The following is a 21160-nucleotide window of genomic DNA, read 5'->3' as shown; positions in this document are numbered from 1 at the left end:
TTTTTTTTCTTTTTCTTTTTTTTTTTTTTTTTCTTCTTGCTATGGGATTAAAATTATATCTCACTTTTAATAATTTCTATCGATTTCCAATCGTTATTATTTATAATAAATAAGATGAAATTTATTGGAACTCATCGATAGAATGATCGTTTAATATTACGAATAAAATACATTTAAATTGAAAAACTATTATATTACGTTGAAACAATGAACAATAAAAGTTTCTATGTAATTTTATTACGTTATATAATAATAAGAATTTGTTCTGTTAATAATGCGATCATCTTTTTCGGAAGAAATTTCCTTTAGTTATCGATATTTAATCTAACAATACATATTATTCCGTTCAGTTCCAGATAAGAAACAAGAGCCTGAGACAAAACAGTTTGTCGGTTTGGTCATTGGATTATTAACAACGGTGATCATAATGCTACTTGCCGCCATCATGTTTATATTCTATCGAAATCGTAGATTGAAGGCTGCTCTTGCACCGCCAACATTTTACGATCAACAAGCCGATCTCAAGGTAAGTTAATTTTCGCACGTACTTTCTTATTTTCTTTTTTTTTTTTGTTTTTCTTTTTTCCTTCTAACATAATAATATCATTGCACGTATCCATTTAAACGATTCTCCGGTCCTTTCGCTCCTCCGCTCGCCCCCCCCCCCCAAAAAAAGGAAAACAAAAAAAAAAAGAACTATTGCTTCGTTCGTCTCTTTCTATTTCTCTTTCTTTCTTTTTTTCTTCCTTTCTTCCATCCCCCTCCCCTCCCCCCACTCTCTCTCTCTCTCCCGTTTTTTTTTTTCACTTTTTTCTTTCTCCCCTTTTCTCTCCTTTATCTTTTCTTTTTTCTCGTTTATTATCTTATCTTATTGCGAGATATTTACAAAAGTGAATATCAACTTTTTGATAACTTTGTCCCGCGCATAAATGCGTTTGCGTTTGTGTCTATGGGAATCGAGAATGGGAACTAACGGAAAGTTTGTCCAGAGAGGAAGTCCGCACAAATAGAGAATGTCGACTGGGAATATTACTCTGGAAATACTTTTCCCGAACGGCCGTTATCACGTTCCAATATCTTACAATGAACAAACGGTAAACTAAAGTTCGCTACCGGACCGATATCGTTTCGATCTTGCAAAGGGTAAATGAATGAAACTATCTCTCTCTCTCTCTCTCTCTCTCTCTCTCTCTCTCTCTCTCTCTCTTTCTCTTTCGATGAAAGCTGGTTAAAAAAAAAAAAAAAAAAAAGAAAAAAAAAAGAAAAGAGAAAAAAAAAATAGAAAAAAGAGAGGGAGAGAGAAAAATAATGGAAAAAAAATATCAACGCTTTTTACTCCAAAAAAGAACAAAGAGAGAGAAAAAAGAAAAAGAAAAGAAAAAAAAAACCCATACAGAAGAACCTTTCAACTTTGTTTCTACATTGTCGTACATTTAATTAATTTAAGTTGATTAGCAACAAAGAAAGAGAAAAAGAAAGAAGGATGAGTATCTCTCTCTTCCTTTGTCTCTCTCTCTCTCTCTCTCTCTCTCTCTCTCTTTTTGTATCTATCTACCTCTTTTATTTTTTTCCGTTTCACTATCCTTATCCTTCTTGGTAACGTAAAACGTCAAGAGCTTGAATTAAATCTTTGAACAGGCACGGATAGTCCATGTAGTACTTTCTCTATTACTTCAACGGCAAACTTCAAACCGCCGTGCATATCCATGTCGTAAATTTTGTTCTAACTCGAACCCACTCGAACGAGGGAGAATTATTAAAGACATGTCCATTTCCATTTCAGTTCTCTTTACTCTTTACGTTTATATTTGTACGTGTGTCTCTTTTAGCTTAGGTTATGGAGGAAGAGGTTTGTAAAAAAAAAAAAAAAAAGGAAAAAGAAAAAGAAAAAAAAAGAAGTTAATAAAAATTTCCTTTCCACTTGGGAATCGAGTTTTATTTATTTTAACGAATAAAAAATAACAAGCGCGTCTGGTATGCGCAATGTTCATTAGTATTAAAAAAATAATTCCTCCATAACTTATATAATAATTTTGACGTTAATTATCCACCAATTGTATATTTAAAATTTTATTATATTTCATTGATCAATTTTATTATAATTCATTCACTGATATAATTAACAATTAAAATAATGCAATATATATATATATATATTATTCGTCCATTATATACATACGATTTTCATTTAGTTTTCGTTTAGTTAGAAATTTTCCCTTAGGGTGAACGATAAAATGAGATATGCCGGTGTTTAAGAAATATACATCGATCGTTTGTTGTCGAGTTAACGCGTTGATCGAGCCATCAGGGCAAAATGATCGGCCATAAGAGGTCAGGAAGTCAGTACAGGACTTTTAGATAGCCTTAACGGGAAAAGAGGGACGTGTAGATAAGTACATAAGGGACCAACAGGAGTTTCTCCTGTGCGCGAGTGTGAGCATGTAATTCAGTACAGGAGTATAAAAAGGAAAAAAAAAAAAAGAAAAATCGACGTTGGGTGAAACGTTCGAACGAAGAAAGAGCGAAAGAGTGAAAGAGCGAAGGAAAGAAAGAGAGAGAAATGCAAACGTTCGAGCAAGGAAGAGAAACAGAAAGATAGGAAGGAAAAGAGAAAGAGAGAGAGAGAGAGAGAGAGACTCTCGCATAGAATCCCAATGGCTAAGTGGTTATCTTATCTTAACGGTGTGCCGTGGCATCTCACCAGGCTGATTCCTTCGACGCTCCTCCTAAAACGGAAATTAACAACCCCGTAGACTCTTCTACCCTTCGGCAATGCTGCTTCTGACAGCCCTTGCCTAAGGCCTAACTTTAAAGTACCATATCAATATCAATGGATATTATCTTGCGAATATTATTTGAATGTTTCAAGAAAAAAGAAAGAAAAAAAAAAAAAAATAACTTCAAACGTTACCACGAAAATTTTTATCTAAATTCACGAGTATCTATGAAGAAATGATTTATTCAATAATAATCCGTCTCTTATATCTTCTATAATTGTATCGAACTAATACGATAAAATTTGTTGATAGAATTATATTATTTCGAAAAAAAAAAAAAAGAACAAAGAGAAAGTATAAGAAAAAGAAAAAGATAGACAAGTATATGGGGTACTATTGATTTGATAATTAGAAAAGAGAGATACACCTTGTGTTCTTCAAAGATCCTATTAAGGGTATTCGAAATATCTATCAGTCAATGGCGTACTCGCGGAAGAGTCGCCAAAAAGGAGGAAGAAAGAAACGAAAAAAAAAAAAAAAAAGAAAGAAAGAAAAGAAAAAATACCAAAAAGTAGAAGGAAGAAAGGAAGAAAAGGAAAATGAAAAAGGAATGAGAATAACAAGTCTCTCGAGAGAGATACCGTGGGAACTAATTAGCCGTACCTCGTCATCGTCCTATCCCTTAGGGATCATTCGTTGTAATAAAACAGCTAATTTCCGAAGTCCCCTCATCTTTTTTTTTTGCCTTTTTGTTTCTTCGCGTATTCCTCTCTCGATTTTCCTTTTTTTCCTTCTTCTTCCTATTTTTTTTTTTTCTTTTCTTTTCTTTCCTTTTCTTTTCTCTCTTCTTTCTCTCACCAACTCACCCTCGTCCTTTTTTTCCTTTCGAGCTCGCGCACGTTTCGTCGAAAGACAAGGAGAACGAAGGAAGAGATAGAGATAGAGATAGAGATAGAGATAGAGATAGAGAGAGAGAGAGAGAGAAAGAGAGAGAGAGAGAGAGACGTGGGCGATAAGAATCTTCATTATCCAATCGTTCGCCTTTTTTTCTCTTTTTGTCTTTTTTTCTTTTTCTTTTTCTTTTATTTTTTTTTTTTTTTTTAGCTACGTTTGCTTTTATAAACAACTTTGATGCTTAGCATCGGCACGTACGAATTATTTTCTTCTTAAATGAGAATGCATTCGAATATAAATCTGCATGATTGAATGCAATAATATAAAGTCTTTCATTGAATTGCAAAGTATACGAGTATTATATATGAAGAGGATAGTTTGTATATGAACGAGAAGGGGATGTGGAGGGAGCGGACGATAAAGGTGACAGTTTGATAGGAGGGGTAAATGGAAAAAGACAAAAAGAACAATTTTTTTTAGACCCTTCTATGCCTGGACCTTTTCAACCGATACCACAATTTTATTTCCCCTGTGTCCCTTTACGAATAATATCCCTTTGCTCCTTCTTCTTGCTTTACTTTTATTTATTTGTTTATTTGTCTTTTTCTTTTTCTATTTCTTTTTTCTTTTTTCTTTCTTTTTCTTTTTTCTTTTTTTTTTTTTTTTTTAATGTTATCCACTTCTCTCTTCCTTATCCTTTCGTTTGTTTTCTTTTTCTCCTTTCAATTTTCCTTTTATTTTGTTCGCGTGGTAATAATGGTCTCAGGATTTCTAAAAAAGAAAGGAAAAAAAAAAGAAAAAAAAATAAGAAAAAAAAAAGAAAGGGAAAGAAGGAAAAAGAGCAAAAGGAAAAGACAAAAAAAAGAAAGAAAAAGAACAAAAAAAAATAAAAACCGGGTTTAAATTAATACGCCCGTGGAAGCACCAGGAATCTCGCTTTATCGGGTCGTTTATTCATTATAAGCGCGAAACGAAGAGACCCGATCATCGGTTACCGATATTCCTGCAAAGTAATATTGCGTGTTGTTTGTATCCTTTTGTACATCGACATAATTCGTTTCTGCTCTCAGAGTAAAACTCGATGCGCTTATTTATATATATATATATTTTTTTTTTTTGTTCAGTTTTCTTCTTTTCATTATTCTCTCTAGTTCTCTCTCTCTCTCTCTCTCTCTCTCTCTCTCTCCTTGTTCCTTTTTCCTGTTTTTTTTTGTTGCTTCGCTTTTCGAAATATATATAAATATATATATATATATATATATATATATATAAGTATATATATATATATATATATATATATATATGCTCGAAATAAAACCGTTTGTCGGGTGACACGCGATATAACGCGACGCGACCTACATCAGCCACAAATGGAAACGTTTTTATTATAAATGGGCCAGTGAAGAGAGCTGGAGTAGGGAATAGCGGAGATTAGCGGAGAGTTTTACGTTCGAATACATGACACGCAGCTGTAGTATTCATCTTTCTCTCTCTCTCTCTCTCTCTCTCTCTCTCTCTCTCTCTCTTTCTTTCGGATGAACTCACATGAACATACAAGCACAAACTCTATCTCTCCCTCTCCCTCTGTTTCTCTCTCTCTCTCTTTCTCTATCTATCTATCTATCTATCTATCTATCTCTCTCTCTCTCTCTCTCTCTCTCCCTACTTCTCTCTATTTATCTCTCTCTATCTCTCTCAGCCCGTTCTTCCTCGTCGATTGACCCAATAAATACGCGCGGATGGATTTGTACGAAACGACATGAACGAGTGAACCGAATGAACGGATAAATCTTACGTTGAGAGATTTTACGACCATTATATGTAGGTACATATATTGTATAAATTTTGTTTGATGCATTCATGAGAACTTGTAAAAGGTCTCAACACTTTGCTTCAATCGCAAAAATCGATAAGAAGAAAAATATAAATATTAACGGACATTTAATCCATGTAATTGTTATACGTAATCTGACGATAAATGTTAAATTTATATATATATATATGTATACACACACATATACACACACAGACACACACATATATATATATATAATATATTGGCTTATTGTAAAATTATAATTTATATTCTATCTTTGAGGGTATAGTTTTAACATAAATATGTATCAATGAACATACGACAATTTTTTTCTATAAAAATTATTGTCCCATATGTGGCTAGTATAATTATATACGTTTATATAACTATACATACACGTATAGTTATATATGTTTCTTGCATAAAAAAATATTTTGTTTCTTAGTCTGATATGCGAAACTGTAACAAGCAGTCAAAAAAAAAAAAAAAATGAAAAAATAAAAGAAGAATAAGGATAAATAATCCAAAAGGAGAAGAAAAAATTATATTTATACGGAAATTAAATCGCAACGTAGTGCTGAACACGTGTATTCATTTTATTTATATTACGTGTATTTGCATAAAAGAAAACAAAAAGAAAAATTGAAAAAAAGGAAAAGAAAAGTAAAAACAAAAAACAAAAAAATTATACAAACGAATAATCCACGTGTTCTTTATACGTCGAAATAAAAGTTAAAAATCATTGCAGCTTTGTGCCGAACTCGAAATAGGGTAAAGGGGGAGGGATGGTTGGCAAAGTCGTTAGGAAAATATTGACTGTAACAGTTCGCTCAGAGATTCAAACTTATTAGCGATCGATACGACATCGATTTGTCGTTAATCGATCATATCGAAATGAGAAGCTTGAATATGCGATATCACACGCTAGTTTTTCAAACGATTTTAGTGAACGATAATCGTACCGATCAGACAGCTCAAACACTTAATCCAAAAGCTAATCGGTCAGCTGATTTCGGCGTTAAGTAGTCAGAGATATTCTCGTGACAAATATCTCTCTATAAATTGATTCCCGTATTAACAAAATAAATTGAAATTAATTTGTATTTGTAGATCATCTTTATCCAGTTTAATTGATATTTATACATATATATACATATATATATATATATATATATTTTTTTTTCCTCTCTGTATATGTTGATTCATTTTCATTCGTCGTTAAACACATTTAAATATAAAAAATACAATTCTATCATTTTTATTTTTTTTTTTTTTTGTTTCTTTTGATATAACATATCAAATATCGTATACTCGCGTATCACGTAACTTAATTTTTCATAAAATTTTAATTAAGATATAATTCAATTATTATTTCATAGACATCAAGCTTTATCGTATGTATCTACTTATATTCGCTTGCATAAATCCAGGTTATTCACATCTTGAAATAAAACATGGAAAGAGAGAAAGAGAGAGAAAAATAGATATGTAGATAAACAAACTTGACGTTCCGAGGGAAAACCACAAAGTGATTTGATCTAGCGGGGAAACATTTAATCGACACTTTGATGAAATCATTTCAAAAGAAAGACAGTGAGAGAGATATAGTTTGTATCGAAAGGTAATCTTGAACAATATACATATATATATATATATATATATATATATCGATTATTGAAACGAATATCGATAAATAATCACACTCTAGTCAATATCACGAAATATTGCTCTCTCTCTTTCTCTCTTTCTCTCTCTTTCCCTCTGTCTCTTTGTCGTGATGAATTTAATCCGGAGATGAATCGATAACGCAGCTTCAAGCCCGTAGAGTTAGAGGAACGAGAGTCGTTGGATGTAGAATATCCATGGACCGATATAACGCCGTGTGAGTTGGTCCTCGCATCGTCTCTCTGTTTCCATTTCATCGACTATGAATATTCTGCATTAGAAAGAGAAAGTCAGATAGAGATAGAGAGATAGAAAGACAGAGAGAGAGAGGGAGGGAGACAAATATATATATATATATATATATATATATATATATATATATATATATATAAAGAGAGAGAGAGAGAGAGTAATATTTCAAGTATGAGTACGAGTATGAGTACGAGCATGAGTATGAGTATGAATACGAATACGAATACGAGGAATAGTTCCTAGGAGTGTATCGCTTTTAACCATAGGTCCCGATATACTACTATACATGCTCAATGTGTGTGCATAAATGTCAGATGCATTAACGATAACGCTTGATATTCGACCGTAGGTTTCAGTACAGGAAGAGAGCGAGGACAAGGGACCAATTTGCCCCCCTCTACCGGCCCAATATCATCCCTCTGCCTATAATACGACGACACAGCTTCATGAGACCATCGGCAATTATACAGGTTAGTGTCCAAGTTAACTTTATGCAAAAAACTTTCGTTACATCTATTTTAAGCTTTATTATGGATTCTTTTTTCCCCCCATTTTTTTTTTCTTCCTTTCTTCCATCTTTTTCTTTTCCTTTCTATATTTTTTTTTTCTCTTCTTCTTCTTCTTCTTCTTCTTCTTTGAACGCTACATAATGCCCAATCCTTTCTCGATCGTTGCAATATGTGATATTGATTTTAATACTGTGGAAAAGTACGTCGGGAAAATTTTTTATTTTTACTTCGTTTGTTTTCGCATTGTTATCTCGTGAAACATTAAGAAAAATAAATAAGAGAAGTTGTACGAAATCTTTCAACTATACGGCAGATAGATACTAACGTTTCGAAGAAGAGAAAACGGTGATATAGACAATTTCTCCGTTTTATCGTGGAATAGAGGGAGAGAAAAAGAGAGAGAGAGAAAAAGAGAGAAAGAGATAGAGAAAGAGAGTGGAAGTCTTCGAAACTGCTTTTGATTTTCCCTACTCGCTATATCGAATCTCTCGTGGTTCGCTTCGTCGGCGATATTCGATAGTTTCGTACTGCTATATCCCCAAAACTCAACGAGGGAGATTCCGTGGTGGATTGCCGGACCACCGTATTCGAATGACACAGTTTCGAGCGTCCTCCTAACTATTTCGTTCTCCGCGAAATGGCATTTCCCTTTCATAGATTTCACAACAGAGAAAGAGCCCTTCCACTCTCTACACCTTATTCGAAAACAACATTTTTATATATTTCTTAGCCGGTTATACGTGAGAGAAAATTCGTAAGTTGGAAACTTTGAAAATTTACTTTCCAAACTGTTCGTGATTTCATCCCCTTCAACCATTTTCCTGTATATAACCTCGTCCTTTTTTTTCTTTCTTTCATTCTTTTTTCTTCCTCTTTTTTTTTCTTTTCTTTTTTTTTTTTTTTATTTATTTATTTATTCCTTTTTTTTTTTTTTTCTTTTAATAAATAGATTTCGATTTAAAGTATAAGGAAAGATTTCAAAGTTGAATATAAAAGGGATTGAGTTTATCGTATATATTTTAAGGGTATCTATAAAATTTATTATAAATACAAAAGAAAAAGAAGTATATATATATATATATGTGTGTGTATATATAACTATATAAAAAAAAATATATATATATATTGCATAAAATTATATAAATATTATACATATTCTATTTATATTTATATAGAAAATATTTAAATATTATGGAGAAAGATTGAAAAGAATGTTCTCATATATTACATACTTAAGCGATACTTAATGAATACGACAGGCGTTTGTTCACAAATTCTCAATAACATTCTCGTGCCATAAATAAATGTGTATCATTTTAATGTCCTATCATTATTGTAAAATTATTGTTCAGGTGTTACCGAGGTGCAACCAGTCGTTCCACTCTTACTGAATACACCGATCGAGCAACTCACCAGGCCAATCCCAACGGTTCAAGAATATCCAGCCAATAATCCTCCACCTATACCACCCCCACCGGAAAAGTATTATGCCAGTACAGAGATCTGTAAGGTGAGCTTTAAAAAACGTAGGTTAGACACGCGATCGACACGATCTAGGACTCTTTCAGAGGCATTAATACAACCAACCACTCGAGAGGCAAAGCCTTATGTACTAACGTTAGAACGTTAGAATACAGAAGGGGAGCTTCGTGCTCTACACTTTGAGAAGTTTGTGATATCAGACCTTAAGGATCTTTCTCACGACGTTAATCTTCGAGGTTTTTCCTTCTTTTGATCCGTTAGAATTTCTCTTTCGTACTATCTTTATTTTTCCCGCGCATAAAACTTGAAAAGCAATGAAACTCTCACGGATATATATATATATATATATATATATATATATATACTTGTGAGAACTTTCTTACCCTTTTTCCTACGTCGAAGAATCGAAGTTGAATAAAAAAGTTTCTGGAACTTGGTACGATTTGCGCGACAGTGATATTTTATTATTTAATTTTAGTTCGTGGCGTTTACGAGACGCTACGGATTTTCATCCTTACGATATCGATCCGTTGATCAAATATAACGTATTCGATAGATAACTTTTTTCATTTTCCAAAACTTCGATTCGAGCAAAATTGAAAAAAAAGAAGGGGGAAAAAAAGGGAACAGAAAAAGAGGAAAAGAAAAATAAAAAAGAAAAATAAAAATTTACTTTGATAATATCGTCAAAATTTATAGGATATAATTGGATTTAACTCATACATATGCATTTATATTTGTTTCCTTTTTAAATAGTTTTCATTTTCGATTCTTGATCCTATTTTTATTGATATTGCAGAGCCCTTTACCACCTTTACCACCGTCCCCAACGCCAAGCACACCGGCAGCTATGAGTGCGAAAGCGTCGAGTAGCCTGACGAGTTACAGTGCTGAGGACACACTTACCGAGGAAGAGGATGAAACGGCAGAGTGCATCCTGGACTTCCCACGGGAGAAGCTCAACATAGTCGAGAATCTCGGATGTGGATACTTCGGTGACGTACATCTTTGCGAGGTCGACAGGTTTCCCGGATACGATGACGTCTTCAGGAACACCGACAGCGACCTAGTCGTCGTTAAATCTTTGAAGCCAGGATCGTCAAATGCTCTTAGGTGAGTCGACCTATATATATATATATATATATATATATATATATATATATATATATATATATATATATATATATATATCATCATATATATATATATCATCATATATATATAGTATCATCTACTATGAGTTATCTTTCTAACGTTATCAACTTTTCTCAGACCTTTTATTCTTTTATCTTCGAAATATCAAATTCCATTTATAATGATTGATAATAATCGTGACAGATGATAGATCAATCGATTTGATTTAATAAATAATAATCAATATAACGATATCGTCAAACTCAACGTCTTTAATTAATCATGGAAAAAAATTAATATAAATATATATATATATATATATCAAAATCATTATTACTTTCTAAATATCATTCACAAATTTCATTATCGATGTGAAATCTCATTGACTAGTAAGCCCATAGACGATCCCCAGATCGGAAACGAACCGAAAAGTACATTTCGTTGGAAAAATCAACGGCGCGTTATCGACGATGTAGAAAGGATCAGGAATCGAGTAGTCGTATGTCGAAGCTCGCTTTTATCAGCCACGAAACGTTTTATCGTTCACAGAGCAAGGGTACGCGCTCGCATAGGGTTGGATGGTTAGGGGTTGAACGGTTAGACTGTACGCGACGTTCGTTCTTTCGTTCGTTCGTTCGTTCGTTCGCTCATTCGTTTTATTTTCTCGCACGACATAGTTTCATCGGGGAGCGATTCGACGAAAGGAAAAAGAAACAGACCGAGTGAGAGAGAAAAGTAAAGGGAGAAAGAGAAAGATAGAGACAGAGAGGAAGAGAAAGAGAGAGAGAAAAGTATAGAAATGCAAAGATAAAAACGCAAATGAATGTTCAATCGTGTCAATAAATCCGACTAGGTCTGATACACTTTTTTCAACTGCCTGACGACTACCCATCAAGGACTGACCGTCCTTGTCGTACACATTTTCGCATAGTACGAACCGTGCACTCGATTGGCTTTATTATATTCCACATCGTTCGGTTGCACGATTGAGGGAAAAAAAAAAAAAAAAAAAAAAAAAAAAAAAAGAAAAAAGAAAGAAAGAGAAAAAAGAAAAAAAGAAGGAAATGAGAGAAAGAGGGGGAAAATAGGGGCTGGGGAGGGGGGAAAGGGACTCCAGGGATTCGGATAAAATTCTTTTTTAACTTCGAACGCTGTCGATGTGCCATAATCATTTTTGACGATGTATTACCCCTTCCAATTTTTTTCACTCTTTTTTTCTTTTCTCTCTCTCTCTCTCTCTCTCTCTCTCTCGCGGTCTTTTTTCTACTCGTCCGAAGGTAATGAAATTATTTTCGGTACGGGAACGATCGATCGGCTCGAACGATCGGCTTGATTTAGTTCGCTAGCACGATAATTATGCATTTTCGTTGATTAACAACGCGCCTAGATGGAATTTCATGGATGCTTCGTCGGAGAGCGTAGAACGTTTGAACGGTATGTCATAAACTATGAGAACGTCACGATTATTGTGCCTATCCACGGATGCATAGTATAACTCGGCGCCATTCCACGTATTCCACGTGTGACCGCGAAGCAGCTTAAGCTCGTCTTCGATTCTCCTTCGTATTTCCTACGAAGGAGAATCTTTCGTATCACATTCATTTGTTAATCTCTAAATAATAATAGGAACTTATGCGCATATATGTAAACGTGTACGTCTGTATATATATATATATGTGTGTGTGTGTGTGTGTATGTATGCATGTGTTTTTATTCAACTCAAGCTATCATTTTGACTAAGTTACATTTTTCACTCATCCTTTCTTCCTTTTTCTTTTTTTTAAATCATTACAAAAAATTTTTGTTTGATCAACATAAAAAGAAAAACGGAAGATCAATGTTTTAACAAATTTTTCGTCAACTCTAAATCACACCAGAAGTGTGAAAATATGTACCTGCGCGCGCGCGCGCGCGTGTGTACGTGTGTGTCTGTGTGTATAAAATAATCACACATTTATTGCGACGCGACTACGTTTAATTCATTATCTTTTCATCGTTTTCTTTTTTTTTTATTTTTTTTTTTTTTTTTTCTTTTTTTTCAAAATCTTCGTAAAAAGCTTCTGTCCACCGAAATAAAACGAAAAATTGACATTTTAATTAATTTTTAATCATCTCTCATTGTCGGGCAATCTGTGTATTCAAAATTATTTAGTCGAGTCACACTTTTATTTCGACGCGGCTACATTTAATCTCTATTTCAATTTTTTTTTTTATTTTTTTTTTTTTTTCTTTCAAAATTATTGCCACAAAAATATTTTTATCCGATAAAAAAAAAAAAAAAAAGAAAGAAAAAAATAGAAAAACAAAAAAAGGAAAAAAAAGAAAAACGTAAAATCGAGTTTTCACTTTTTCATATGTCTTGTTATTTATTTTAATTTTGATTTTTTTTTGGTTTTTTTCTTTCGACTCGCCGATTAAAAAAAAAATTAATTCGTCAAATAGGAGCATCGCATTGATATTCTTGTATCTGACGGATAAAAACTCGCAATAATGTCGATATAAATTTTCAATGTATACCCGATAGATAATAACTTGATATAAAAAGAAGAAAGAAAAAAGAAAAAAAAAAAAAAAAAAAAAAAAGAAAAGAAAAAGAAGAGAACAAAAATAGGGACACTATAAAGATATTATCACTGATTGTAATTATATATTTTACAGGATAGAATTTCAACAGGAAGCAAAGAGATTGGCACGTCTCAATGATCGGAACGTTGGCCGGTTACTTGGTGCCAGTCTTGAGAACGATCCCATGTGTATCGTATTGGAAAATGGCGCGTATGGGGATTTGAATCAGTATCTCCAAAGTCACATAGCCGAAACTTCGACCGTGCACACTGCCAAGACACTAAGGTAATAAATAATATTAAATATATTATATATTAAAAAAAAAAAAAAAAAAGAAGGAGAAAAAATTTATTAGCTATTGATATAAAGGAAAAAAGGAAAGAAGAAAAAAAAGAACAAAAAAGAAAAAAACAAAAAAGGAAAATAGGAAGAAAAAAGATTCACAGGGATTCAAAAAGAAGAATTATTACGAACAAAGAGAACTTATATATATATATATATATATTTTTTTTTTTTTGTTTTTTTTAATTATACCTTTTATTAATTAAAAATATTTGAAAAAGTTCCTTTCTCATTTGTTCCATTAAGTTACAAAGGATAAATGGCAAATAATAGATACGTTACCAGTTTCAATACTAATAATGACCTTTAACTAGCTCGTTAATGGATGCAAAAGGTTTTGAATTATGGTTTAGAAAAGTTGGTGGGACATTCGATTCCACACAGCAATTGGGAATAGTTTCCCGAGAATATATACCCATGGCGAGTTCGCCCGTTATCGAACAATTAGCATCGTTTAATGGACAAGTCGTTATTGTGTTTGCCCACTCCCACCGATTCCCGTACATCGATACCATTGAAAATCATTAGATGCTATATTCTCTCCGTTGTATCGTTGCGACGCATTCATAACTTTAATCGATTTACTAAAACGATTTTTATCAATTGGTATACATTTAGCATCAGTTTCCTTTTCAAATATGAACGAATATTATACATATATATATATATATATATTTTTTTTTTTGTTATAACATATTTGTACACATATATATATATATATATATATATATATATATATATAAAGTTTTAGTAAAATTTAATGCTCATTCGATGCAGCCTATATATTTTCTGTAAATCAGCTTAACTTTGATTTTCACATCTCACACATTATAATTCGGGAGGTGTATAGTGACGCGAATAATATTGAAAAATAACAAGCAGTCAAATTATTCTCCTTTTTATTTTGTCCTTCGGCCTGAATAGATTAAAAAAAAAAAAGGAAAAAAAGAGGACAAGAATAAAAAAAAAAAATAACACGTAGAGAGAGAGAGAGAGAGAGAGAGAGAGAGAGAGAGAGAGAGAGACCGCTAATCCTCTCGTGAGTCTCGTTTTTACTGGACAAACGAGATCGGAAATAATATCGACAGAGAATTTCGTGACATCGGTCGAGGATACTTCGTCACTTATACGAGTGGAAAGAGATGTCGAACTCTTCTATGATAAAGCGACATTATTTTCAATTATCTCGCTTGAAGAGAGTAATAGAACAAAGGAACGAAAAAGGAAAAAAAAAAAACAGAACACACGCACACACACACAACACACACACACACACACGCGCGCGCATACACACAGAACGAAACAAAACAACGAAAAAAGAAAAAAAAAAGCAAACAAAAACAAAACAAAAAGAAGAGAGAAGAGAAGGTAAAATACGTGAAAAGTAGAAAGAGCGTGAAGTGTTACCGGAGTCGAATTCGAGAGTACTCGAAAGATACGCGAAATCGGCTGAAAATGAGAGGTGAGCGATAGAGAGGGATCGTTTGGTGCACGTGACAGTTGTCGACGAGACAACACGGGCATTTTTTTTTTGTCTTTTTTTCTTTTTTTTGGAATTCGTGCGTTCATGGATTTTCCGAACAAGTTTCTCTCTCTCTCTCTCTCTTTCTCTCTCTCTCTCTCACTCATCGTTCGACATATGTCCATACGTATCTACCTAAACATGTATAATGTATTACAAATTGTTTCTACTGTATAATACATAGTATTTGTATTTCGATCGAACGAATTTGACAAACGTGACGATTGTTATATCCACGAAAAAAATAAAATATTTTTCATTCTATCATAATACCATTGAAATATTATTAAAATGTTATCGTTAATTTGAATAATATAATATAATCTTTTATAACAATCGTCTAAACGCAAAATGATTGTTGTTTAATTCAAATAAACGAAATACCATAGCGATAGAAGACGTTCTTCATCTGTCAAGAGTATACATCATATTAATCCCTATGGTATTTCACACCCGACAAGTTCAGCGTTAAATGCTACTAAACTTTGTTCCAACGTAATAAGAAAGACAATTAATCTAACCATTAGAATGTTACGACGTTGTACATATAGTACTAAAACATAGACAATGTTCATAATAATTTAGAAGAGAAAGACAACGATCTATCTATCTATCTATCTATTCTATCTGTCTATCTATCTATCTACCTCTTTCTCTTTCTCTCTCTCTCTCTCTCTATCTCTATTCATTCAACAGCCGACCAATGCCTGTCTGTGTATATCGTTAGCGTATATCCGCAATATAACCGATGCAAACGACTTAACCTTATACATAGTTTCTCATGGCAAACTCAATGACGCCAACCGCTTGTTCTTCGTGTTCTAGTTTCGGCACGTTGGTTTACATGGCCACACAAATAGCATCTGGCATGAAGTACTTGGAGGAAATGGACTTCGTGCATCGGGATCTAGCCACAAGGTAACGACACCATACACTCTCGCGAGATCGTTCGAACAAGCCCTACAAACACGCCCCTCATTTGTCTTTTCCTTCGCCTTTTAATTCCATTCTCGAAAATGACCTACCCCCTTGATCAAAATGGAAGATTGGCTAACGAAGGTAACGTTTAAGCCAAAGGGGAAATTAGTTAGCTTTACGTTTCTTCGACCCTTCTTCCTATTTTCCTAACCCTTCGGTCCTTAAGGTCGCATCAAGACTTTGAGCCAAGCTGACACTACGTCATTAAATTCAAGAAAGGGTGTTTTGGCCGACGTCGGCCCGACGTCACATGTTCGAATTATTAACTCCGATCATAAACCTTGATCGTAATGTCTTTGTCGGGAGAAACTTGTCTACGATATTAAGACGTATTACACTAAGGGCACACAACTTTAAACTTCTGATAAGTATTATAATAAGGAATAAAGATTCATCAGAATCTTTAATCTGTAGGTATTAATTATCGAAAGAAATTTATCGGCCAAATTAACAAATTATTACGTATATAGAATTTGTATTATTTTCTTTGTTGTTGATTTCTTTCCTTTCTTTTGTTTTCTATTTTTTTTTCTTTTTATTGAAATTCATCCCGAGAATATATATATATATATATATAATTGACCAGGCTTTTCTTTTTTTTTTTTTTCGTACAAAGTTCGTCCTTTAATTTTTTCTAAATAGAAACATAAAGAACAATGAAAGTACGTAGTTCGATTTATTCCATCTCAAATGTCCAATTTATATTACAGAATAAATAATAATTAAATTGTTAGATAATACGACATTGAGAAAGAAAAATGGAGAGACAGAGAGAGAGAGAGAAAGAAAGAAAGAATTACAAATGAAAAATAACAGATACATTACTATGAATGAAAATATTTAAAATTTTTAACTACGAGACATTTGAAGAAGGTATCAATAATGGATATATTTTTAAAAATACTAATAATAAGTTAAAAGAAATGAGAATAGCAAAGAACGGGCTACGGAATATCCTTAATTCTGATTTTTATATTTTTACGGATATAAAAAAAGTTAAGAGCAGAGCTGAGAATAGAGAAGAGAATGAAATTGTAGTGAGAACGTATTACTTTCGTGAGAGTATGAAATAAAAACATAGAACAATAAAATGACCGGGTGATGGGAGTAGCTACTAAATCTCTCTCTCTCTCTCTCTCTCTCTCTCTCTCTCTCTTTCTCCCTTTTGCTATCTTTCTTCTTCCGAAATAAATAGGCGAGACGATAAACGACCTGGATTTTACGTTGCAAATCAGAAAGAAGAAACTTTGAACAACGATGTAAAGGCTGTCTCGAGAGTTCGTTTCATCGAGTTCTCGAAATCGGAAAAAGAGAATTGGAGAGAAATCCGTTCTCTTTAGATAAGTTTCGTGAACGTTTGCCATGCATATTTTTCTTGATCTTCTTTTCATGTTTCGCAGTTAAAACTCGTATGGCAATAAAAGAGGGGAAAAAAAAAGAAATAAAGAAAAATGAAAAAGAAAAGAAATGAAAAGAAAAGGAAGAAAGAAAGATAGATAGATATAATGTATCGTTTAAATATATTTTTCTATGGAATATTTATTCTGTATTTTTACAGGAATTGTCTGGTATGCCAAAATTATACCATCAAGATATCCGATTTAGGTTCAGGAAGGAGCGCATACGCGGCCGATTATTTTCGAATCGAAGGTCGAGCACCGTTACCCATAAGATGGATGGCTTGGGAATCCATGTTAATGGTAAGAATTAATAAGTGACGTATAATATTAATAAATCATGAAACTATTATAAATTATTTAAATTATTAAATATTTTTTTTAAATTATTAAATTATTTTTTTCTTTTTTTTTTTTTTCTTTTTTCTTCTTCAAATAAAGCTCTCCTCAGCGTCATCACGTAAAATCTTTCAATTGGACGAAATATAATAGAATTTATTTTTTCTCGAGAATAAAAAAAAAAAAAAAAAGAAAAAAGAAAAAAAAGAGAAAGAGTATATAATTTGTCATATCTGTTATGGGGGGGAAAAAAAAAAAATGATTTTGAAAGAATTCAAATCGATATCTTTCAAAATCAATATCGAAACGATAAAATTAACATTGATACGATTAGATGGATCACTTTCACGATCGTCGGCTCATATTTGATTTCTTTCTTCTTCTCCTTTCTCTCTCTCTCTCTCTCTCTCTCTCTCTCTCTCTCTCTCTCTCTCTCTCTCTCTCTCTCTCTCTCTCTCTCTCTCTCTCTCTCTCTTCACCGATCGTTGTTTCGTCATATCGGAAATAATTTTACGAGTATCTAACTTAGCATCAGCATTTTCTTTTTTACGATAAAAAATATTTAAATGGGAAATGTTATAAGAGATCAAAAATAATTTAACAATGAAAGAAAGATGAGATTGGGTGAGGAAGAGAGAGAAAGAGAGAAAGAGAGAGAGAGAGAGAGAGAGAGAGGCAAAGAATAAAAAATAAAAAAGTAGGGGAAAAAAAAAAAAGAAAAAAAAGAAAAAGGAGAGAAAAGTGCAAGAGAACCCGATCGGGCGAGAACGACTTTATATCCTCTGATGCGAAAGGTGGAAAAAGAGGGGTAGTCCAGTTATATAAAACGGGTTGAGAGCAGTTTTGATTTCATTCCGCCGTTACGGAGGTGTGCTTTCGCCCCGAATCCTGAATACGTATTCCTCGTATTCCCGATGAAATTCGGTTTACTTTGAATATTTTTTCACTCGATGATCTTTTTTAATTTTCTTTTTTCTCGTTTCTTTTTTTTTCTCTTCTATTTTTCCTTTTTCTTTCTTTCAACTTTTCTCTCTCTCTCTCTCTCTCTCTCTCTCTCTTTCTTTCTCTTTCTCTTCCTCCTTCCTTTCTCTTTATCCACAGATAAGAAGACAAAACTTTTAAAATAGTAATACGTTATTTCCATGAGCAAACGCGAAACTATTGCTGAGGTGATCGCTTATCGATATCTCGGTGGGTATTATATAAACGATCTAGACGATTAAAAATAACGATGTTGAGCCGACGTACTATATATTCGATTTTTATATGTTACATATCATTCGAAAGTTCAATACCTTTCGTTAATCACCAAAACGAAATATATATATATATATATACATATATACATATACATATATATATATATATATGTATGTATGTATGTATGTAAGTATATATGTATGTATGTATGTACAACAAATCGAACGTTATTTTTAACATATCGACAAGTAAATAGTACCTGCGTATATTGAAAAGGATCTATAAAATGCAATGAAAGAGAATGGGGATTCGATGAAATTACAAAAGCGCCGAATGAAAAGTTGAAACTGACGGATTTTTAACATGGTTACGAAATCGTTAATAGATTCCTGAAAAGGATACGTGTTCCGTATTGATATCGATCGTATATATATATATATATATATATATATATATATATATATATATATATTTTCCTTCCCTTTTTTCATGGTAAAGGAAGAAAGAAAGAACGAAAAAGAAGAAGAAAAAAGAAAGGTTGAAAATTGAAAAGAAGAAAAAAAAGGAGGAGTGAAGTAAAGAGAAAGAAAGAAGGAAAAAGAAAAAGAAAAAGGAAAAGAAAGAATCGATCGACAATTTGAAATAATCGATATATTTAAATTGATGAAAGAAGAAATGGAAAATAGAAACGAGGACGAAAATCGAGGATATAGTTACTGTATATAGTACTTGACCGCTCCAGTTCGCATAGCCGTTTAAAATTGACTGCGTCATTAACGCTTCATTATTGCTCATCGTTTATCCGAGGGTGCCTATTGTGCCGGCGCTAATGAAACGCGTCCGTTTAATACGCTCGAAATACCGCTTCAAGAATAATCTGAAATTAGCGTCGTTTTGATGATTGAACGTTGACTTTATCGCATCCGATACTTGTAGAGACGAACGTCCAACTATATGACTTCATAAAGTTTATTAATCCTTTGACAAAAGAACGAAACGTTCTTTCTCCCTCTTTCTCTCTCTCTCTCTCTCTCTCTCTCTCTTTCTCTCTTGCATGGAACATTGAAATATTGCTCCCCGCGCAATATCTCGACTTTACGCCGCCTGGCAAACTCGAAAAATCCTCGCCGTGAATTCTCCTCCTGTTTTCTCTTAAGTCTCTTAAATCTTTTTCATGTGCAAACGTATACCTACCTATTTACCTATTTCGAAGGGGGAGGAGACGTGAAAAAAAAAAAAAAAAAAATCATGAAAAGAAAAGAAAAGGAAAAGAGAAAAGAAATGGATTGGAAAATTCGATCAGATGTTTGGAATTGTCTTCTTTTTTTCTTTTTTCTCTTTTTTTTTTCTTGTTTTTTTTTTTTTTCTTTTTCGTTTGTATTTTTTTTTTTTTTTTTCCTTCAAACTAATATATTATCACTTTTCGCTCGAGACAAATTGTGGACACGATCTTTATCGTTATTAAAAAAAAGAAGAAGAAGAAGGAGGAGGAGAAAGAAAGAAAGAATAAAAAAGAAAAAAGAAAAAGAATGAATACGATTCACGATTATATAAAAGTGGTATTACGTGATTTCTTCTTTTTTGATTGCTTTCTCATTTCGTTTTGTTTTGTTTCTATTTTCTTTTTATTTAAATAGGAAGCACCTCGTAAAATAAGATACAATAGACGAAGTTAGAGCGCACTAATACGTAACCATTTTACCAGTTACGTCCTACGAAGCACTTTGCTCTAACTCCAAGACACTCGGAGACTTTCTAGTTTCCTCGAACTCGAGACGCGAGATGTAGTATGTACAGTTTACATAATTAATTACGAAGCCGTTAAATTTCATACAAACCCTCAGACATTTGTGTATTAATTTTTTTCTTTTTTCTTTTTTTTTCCTTTTTTTTTTTTTTTTTATGTATATATATACATATAAATATCCTTTAACAATAATAATAGTTTATATATATTATATATATTTATATTATAGATGTTATTTTTGTTTATAGTGTATCAAACAAGCAATTCGTATTAACAAATGATAAATCAATAGCTCATAATAAAATAGAAATCAAATGTCAATCGATTTAATGTTTAAATACAATTAAAAGTTATATAGTAAAGGGATAAATCGAAAGTTCTTAGATTAAGGACAAATATCAGTGTTTTTTGAATGATCTTAAAAATCAATTACACTTTGTTTTTCCTTTTTTCTCTTTTTCTTTTTCTTTTTTTGTTTTTCCTTTTTCGAAAGTTTTCAGGCCAACTTAACTTTTCTGTCAGATTGCAAAAAAAAAAAGATTTCCGGACCTGTCGTTTTATAATATGAAAAGAGAAATAAAATAAATAAATTAATAATAAT

General features: G+C 32.5%; 1 protein-coding gene across 4 annotated transcripts in view; it reads left to right on the top strand.

Moving 5' to 3' along the window:
* The window catches only part of LOC124428079 (discoidin domain-containing receptor 2-like), a 159859-nt gene that overhangs the window by 115962 nt on the left and 22737 nt on the right, over positions 1-21160 (top strand). For all 4 annotated transcript variants that reach the window (XM_046971689.1, XM_046971688.1, XM_046971687.1 and 1 more), the window contains 7 exons: positions 351-526; positions 7694-7814; positions 9206-9363; positions 10135-10448; positions 13128-13319; positions 15724-15816; positions 17435-17576. In XM_046971689.1, the coding sequence (XP_046827645.1) occupies positions 351-526; positions 7694-7814; positions 9206-9363; positions 10135-10448; positions 13128-13319; positions 15724-15816; positions 17435-17576 (1196 nt within the window). The remainder of the gene's footprint in view (positions 1-350; positions 527-7693; positions 7815-9205; positions 9364-10134; positions 10449-13127; positions 13320-15723; positions 15817-17434; positions 17577-21160) is intronic.

Source organism: Vespa crabro, chromosome 11 (genome assembly GCF_910589235.1).
Source record: "Vespa crabro chromosome 11, iyVesCrab1.2, whole genome shotgun sequence".
Lineage (NCBI taxonomy): Eukaryota > Metazoa > Arthropoda > Insecta > Hymenoptera > Vespidae > Vespa > Vespa crabro.
Note: the sequence above shows the minus strand (reverse complement) of the source record. Positions and strands in the feature narration are given on the sequence as shown.